Genomic DNA, 5,675 nt, shown 5'->3' with positions numbered 1-5,675 from the left:
TGGAGATGGTGAAGAGTCTTGAGATTGAACACATGGAGCCAGATACTTCCTCTCTCACGTTTGGGGATTCTTCTTCTACTACTCCTATTGGTCTCATCAAGAATTTCCCTTTGAAGATGGGATCTTGCACCATCCCTATAGACCTCACTGTCTTGAAGATGACAACTGAGAAGAGAGTTCCATTGATCCTGGGAACACCATTCCTTACTACTGTGGGTGCTTGTATCGATTTCGCCAACAAGAAGGTCACACTCCTCAATGTCAACAAAGCTGTCTCTTACCCAATTCAGTCTCCATTGGATGTTGAGTATTGTGGAACCATCACTTGTGGAGACCCCTACATTGAGAAGGATCCTCCTTCTCTACTTTCCACTTGAGGTACTTCTCTACTTTCCCTTGTATATACCATTTCATTTTTGCATATTAGCTTTCTCTTTTGGGTATCTCTCTCTACTTGACAACACAGAGACTGTGTCATTTAAGTTTGGGGGAGGTACCAAGTATTTGATCACGTTTGCTTTGATGATTTTGAGTCTCATGCATGATGGTCCGCGGTTTCCGTCCGCGGGATGGTCCGTCTCGGTTGATCTCTCGGGAGCAATTCCGCGGCCTGGTCCAGTCCAACCTGGTCGTCCGCGGCCTGGTCCATCTTCTTGCCCTTGCCACTTTTCTTCATGCTTGCCCATCAAACTCTCAAAACTTCAACTTGAGCTTTTCCAAACCTCAAATACTACACATGCATATGTTATGTACCTAATTAGACTCTAAATGCATCTTAAATGATCTAAATGAGTAAGGAAATGATGCTTAAAATCATGTAAAATCTCAAGACATTAGATATTTAATTGTTTCTATAAATAAATTATGTTAATTCTTATATTTTTAAAATGTTTAATTGTTTGTATGGTAATATAAATTGGATTAGGTAATATAGATTAGATTAGGTAGTTCTATAGTTAGTTTCCTTTTTAAAAACTTTAATTAAATAAATGAAAATTCAAATATCAACAACCAATCAAATTAGGGGGGTGTATTCAATCTAAAATTTGAGGTGATTTGATTTTTAATAAGGTTTTAGATGATTTTAAGGAATTACAGGGAATAAAATGATTTTTTGTTAAACCATTCTTGAATATCACCTAAAACCATGAGATTTGAGTTTTAATTTATTTTTTTTAACTAGGGGGGGGTTATTGGGAGATGAATTTGTGTAGAGTTTGTGAATTTTAAGAATCCATTGTTATTGGTTCTTGGATTTCAAAAATCTTAGTAGAATCCATTATTATTGGTTTAAGAATTTTCAAAATTCATTCAAATTTCTTGTTATTCAAAAAGTTTAGTTATTATTGATTCTCTAATTTTACCTAAATCTAGTGTTATTGGGAGATGAATTCTATTTATTTTTACTCATAAGATTCAACTTTCAAAATATCATATGTATCCATGTGATTTTCAAAATCCTTGTGATAAAAATACTAGAAAACAAAGTATTTATTCTTACCAAATATCTATTGCACCTTAAATCTAAATTATATGTTCAAAACTATAATTCATTGAATTTATATACTTTTACATTTTTGAATATTTAATTATTTTTAAAAATATTACATTTTTAGTATAAATAATAATAATTACATTTACAAATCTTAATAATTTTAAAATATATATTTTTAAAATAGTTTCAGAAAACATTTTCGAATTTCAAAAAGAAGATTTGAAATTTTTTTTTAATAAAATAGAAATCTTATAAAAATTATAAAAATGTTTGAATTTAAAAAAAAAATATAAAAACAACTTTTTATTTTTTTACTTTTTATTACTTATACATATATACCGTAAGGGGTAAAATAGTCTTTTATATTTTTAATGAAACTTCTTTCGGTCATTTTTTTTTAATACTCTTTTTGTGACAAAATCTTTCAAAATGGCTATTTAAGAAAATTGTTCAATTTTGTATGTATCAGTATTTTTTTTTTAATTTGAAAGCAAAAAAATAAATAATCATGCTATATGATTTAGAAAATAAATAATGAAAATTTATAATCATTCTATATTTATTTTACAAATAATGATAGAAAAGAGGTAATACAAATTCATGAAAATCTATATCAATCTAAAAAAGTTATGATCAAATTTCATAAGTCAATATATATAAATTTTCACAATTCATATAACTTTTTTAAATCTATCAACTCTCAAAATTCGCAAAGTCTACACAAATTCATCTCCCAATAACCCCCTCTAAGAAACTCTCCCCAAACACTCTAAAATCACTTGAAAACTTGAAAACTCCACAACTTAAAATATTTTCAATAACAGTGGATTTCAGAGTACTTTATAAAATGTCAAGTTCAATACAGTGGATTTTAAATGAGTTTTTAAAATTCATGTTTCAATAATAGTGGATTTGTCATTTTGACACAAATCACCTGAAACTCTCAATTGAATACACCCTCCCTAAAAGAATTAATTCTAAATTTCACCTCTGAATGACACTTAACAAAAATCACTTAAATGACTTCTCAATTAATATATAGTAGGATATGATACAACAAAACATATACTATAAAATTATATGATATGAAAGGAACAAATTAAAAAGAAACAAGTTATAGGCCACGAGAACTGAATCAATCAAATATATTCCATCGCGAGATTAATGGCAAAATTTTTTTTTACAATTTCGTTATAATTTTTAATTGATCATGAAAGTTGTGTATACATTTGTAATAATTTTCCTATATTAACCGAAACCAGATTGTGTTATGTTGATTGCGTATATCAGTTTCTTATATTTTTTCTATTGCATAAATTATAGTCAAACATAAAATTAGCAAAAAGAATCAAATAAATATAGGAAATCAATATTATTAGATTTGATATTAAAAAACGCAATAAAATCCTCCATGTATTTAAATTCTAAGATTGATTACCCATTTATTTACTTGAATCATATAAATTTTGTCATACATAATAAGATCTTATTATATATATATATATATGTATATGTTTATTATATATATGTTTAGACAAATGAGATATGTTTATACAATATTGTTTTGAACAAAAACCCAACTAATAAAGAAAACAATGCGTCTTTCTACAAAGATGTATGGTTAATTTTATGTTTACAGATGACAAATGAGAAGATGAAAATAAGTAGAAGCTTTGATAACATTATCTTTGTGCATATCTGAAAAATGTATATTAAAAAATAATATAATATTCTTTTTATACGAATATGCATATTTATACGAATACGCATATAAAGAAAAAAGAAACAGCAAACGCATATATATATATATATATATAAAAGGATATTAAACGTTCAACGTGAAAAACAAATAGTATAATCACTATCTAGTTTAGTGTGCAATGATATTACATGTAGTTTATCTAATAAAAGAATATTTTTTTTTTAAAAAAGATGTGAAAAAAACTCTACGATGACACTCGAGTAATAACAATTTTGTTAATCACATGTAGATAAGGTTAATAGATAAAAGTGCTCGTCAGATAGTAACAAGGGGATAAAGAGTAGGTTCATTGAAACAATGTCCTTCCCATACCATTACAATACAAACCATTTCAAGTAAAAATAGCATTAGAGAAATCTTAGCATAACATGAAGCTTAATCCTTCTTCGCATTCACTGCTTCTTCATCTTTCTCTCCATCGATCTTCTTTTCTTTTGTTTCTGCAGCAGTTTCACCCTCTCCATCACCATCCTCCTCTGCAACTGCAAGAAGACACCACAGTTGAGACGAAACTTATTTAACTGCTTGAAACAACACTACGTCGAGATCCTATAGATGGTCCAAAACCTTTACCTTCCTCTCCAATCTCGTCAGTGTCTCCCATGTTAAGACCCTAAAAAAGATAAAGCAACAGCCAACCATTAGTTTCCAATCCAACAAGTAGTATTGATTGATACTTAATGGAAAATAACTTTTCCTCTCAAGAGAGAGTTCGTTGGCCTTACATTGAAATCAAAATCTCCAAAGTCCATATCCCCTTCTCCTCCTACCGTTAATAGATCAGAACAGACAAGTCAGCTAAGTACAGAATGTAAGTAACACTATTAGCTCCTCCACATCAAAGTAAATAAATCATCATTTACCTTTGTCTTCATCGTCTTCATCAACCCATTTATCCCAATCAACTTTCAAGTACAGAGGATGTTTCCCTTCCTGTTTAGTCAACCTGTTCCACCACTTGCTCTCAGCTTTCTTCACCAGGTAAAATACGCTCCTCGAGCTCACACTCGCTTTGCTCTCCTGCAATGCAATCAATCATCAGAGATGCAAAGTCCATAACCGAGTATAACTAACAAAAGACGAGATCCATCATCTCTATCTGCACATACATTCACATCAACACTGTCGAGCAGATCAAGGTCCACCTCGTACAGTGTCTTGCTGGCTCCACTCGTAGCAGAGAAAAAGAACTTTCCTTCAGGCTCAAGCTTAAGCTTTACATCTTCAGCGTCTGGCAACTCCACTGTTATGTAAACCCAATCTGACCTTTGCGCCCACTTCACCGTAGGATGTCGACTGCAACTTTGAAACATATTATTAGGAACCAAAACGTTCCACAGAGCATTGCGCAACATAGGGAGGTATTAAATGCTAAGGGCGAATGAATGAATACCTCATTTTCCGACGATCAACGAGAACAACTCCAGAACAAGAAACAGAGGATTATTCAGAGAAAATAGAAAGACAAGAGGCTGCAATATATGCAGAGGATCATGTTCTGTCTCTAGATGCTTCCCTTGTGTTCTAGTCCCTTTGAGAAAATCAAATTTAATAAATTTAACGAACACCGTGTGGGCTTTTCTCCTTTTAGAAAGCCCACTCTTTATCTCACATTTAATGGGCCTTTGTGCGTGATTTCCATGCAGTCAGACTCCTCCTCGCAGGTCCTATCCTATCAGTAGCCTCAAAAAGCTATTAACATCTCTCTGATTCTAGTTTTCTAGGGCCCTTTAAAAGGATAGTACTAAAACAAACATGATCACAAGACATCAAATTTTTTTTTTTTACAGGAAAGGTACTTCTTATCATTCAAGATTCAAAAGAAACATACATGATTCAATACATAAACTGGCGGATGCATGAACAATTCCCAGACACAAGAACCCACATAAAAGCGGCAACTAGAACCCACACCGGGGCAACTTACGGCAAACAAAACAAAAGGATGCAAGCCAAAACTTAATCTATAAAAGACTACCAACTGCCCAAGAGCCATAAGAGAATTAAATTAGCAAATTTTAAGACTTAGTAGAGGCCAATGATCGGAATAGTCGCTGCTGCCCATAGCCCGCCACACAATAATCTCGACCTCCTGCACCTAAGACACCACGACTTATCGTTGCTGTTCATGCCCGCCACACGATAACGTCCAAGAACCAAGACCCTACGACTTCATAACCCGACAGGAAGAACCGTTACACGATTCACACAACCTTCGGATACTGATTCGACGCGCTCAGCGTCCACTTACTCCTAGATAGAAGCCCAAACACACTCTCAACAAAACGAAGCCTTGCCAAACGGACCCCTCCAGACATACGGAAGAAGAACCGAATCTGCAACGACCACTGAAACCGCCACCTTACGAAGTAAAATCTGCTAAATCCATTCTCACCAGTCCTTAAAAACTCCCACCAC

General features: G+C 32.6%; 1 protein-coding gene across 3 annotated transcripts; it reads right to left on the bottom strand.

Moving 5' to 3' along the window:
* Window positions 1-3,483: 3,483 nt before the first annotated feature.
* On the bottom strand, window positions 3,484-4,773 carry LOC106293081 (uncharacterized protein OsI_027940-like). 3 transcript variants are annotated; one of them, XM_013728753.1, is made up of 6 exons: window positions 4,651-4,773; window positions 4,367-4,559; window positions 4,121-4,277; window positions 3,983-4,023; window positions 3,831-3,870; window positions 3,484-3,739 (listed from the first exon to the last, which is right to left on the bottom strand). In XM_013728753.1, exons 1-6 carry the CDS (start codon window positions 4,653-4,655, stop codon window positions 3,633-3,635), a joined length of 543 nt encoding a protein of 180 aa, XP_013584207.1. In that variant the 5' UTR covers window positions 4,656-4,773; the 3' UTR covers window positions 3,484-3,632. The 3 variants fall into 3 exon arrangements, with proteins under 3 accessions (XP_013584207.1, XP_013584209.1, XP_013584208.1); XM_013728755.1 differs by having other exon boundaries at window positions 3,983-4,025; window positions 4,132-4,277; XM_013728754.1 differs by having other exon boundaries at window positions 4,367-4,553.
* Between the last annotated feature and the right edge of the window lie 902 nt (window positions 4,774-5,675).

Source organism: Brassica oleracea, chromosome C5 (genome assembly GCF_000695525.1).
Source record: "Brassica oleracea var. oleracea cultivar TO1000 chromosome C5, BOL, whole genome shotgun sequence".
Classification (NCBI taxonomy): Eukaryota; Viridiplantae; Streptophyta; class Magnoliopsida; order Brassicales; family Brassicaceae; genus Brassica; species Brassica oleracea.
This window is presented reverse-complemented; position numbering and strand designations above follow the sequence as displayed.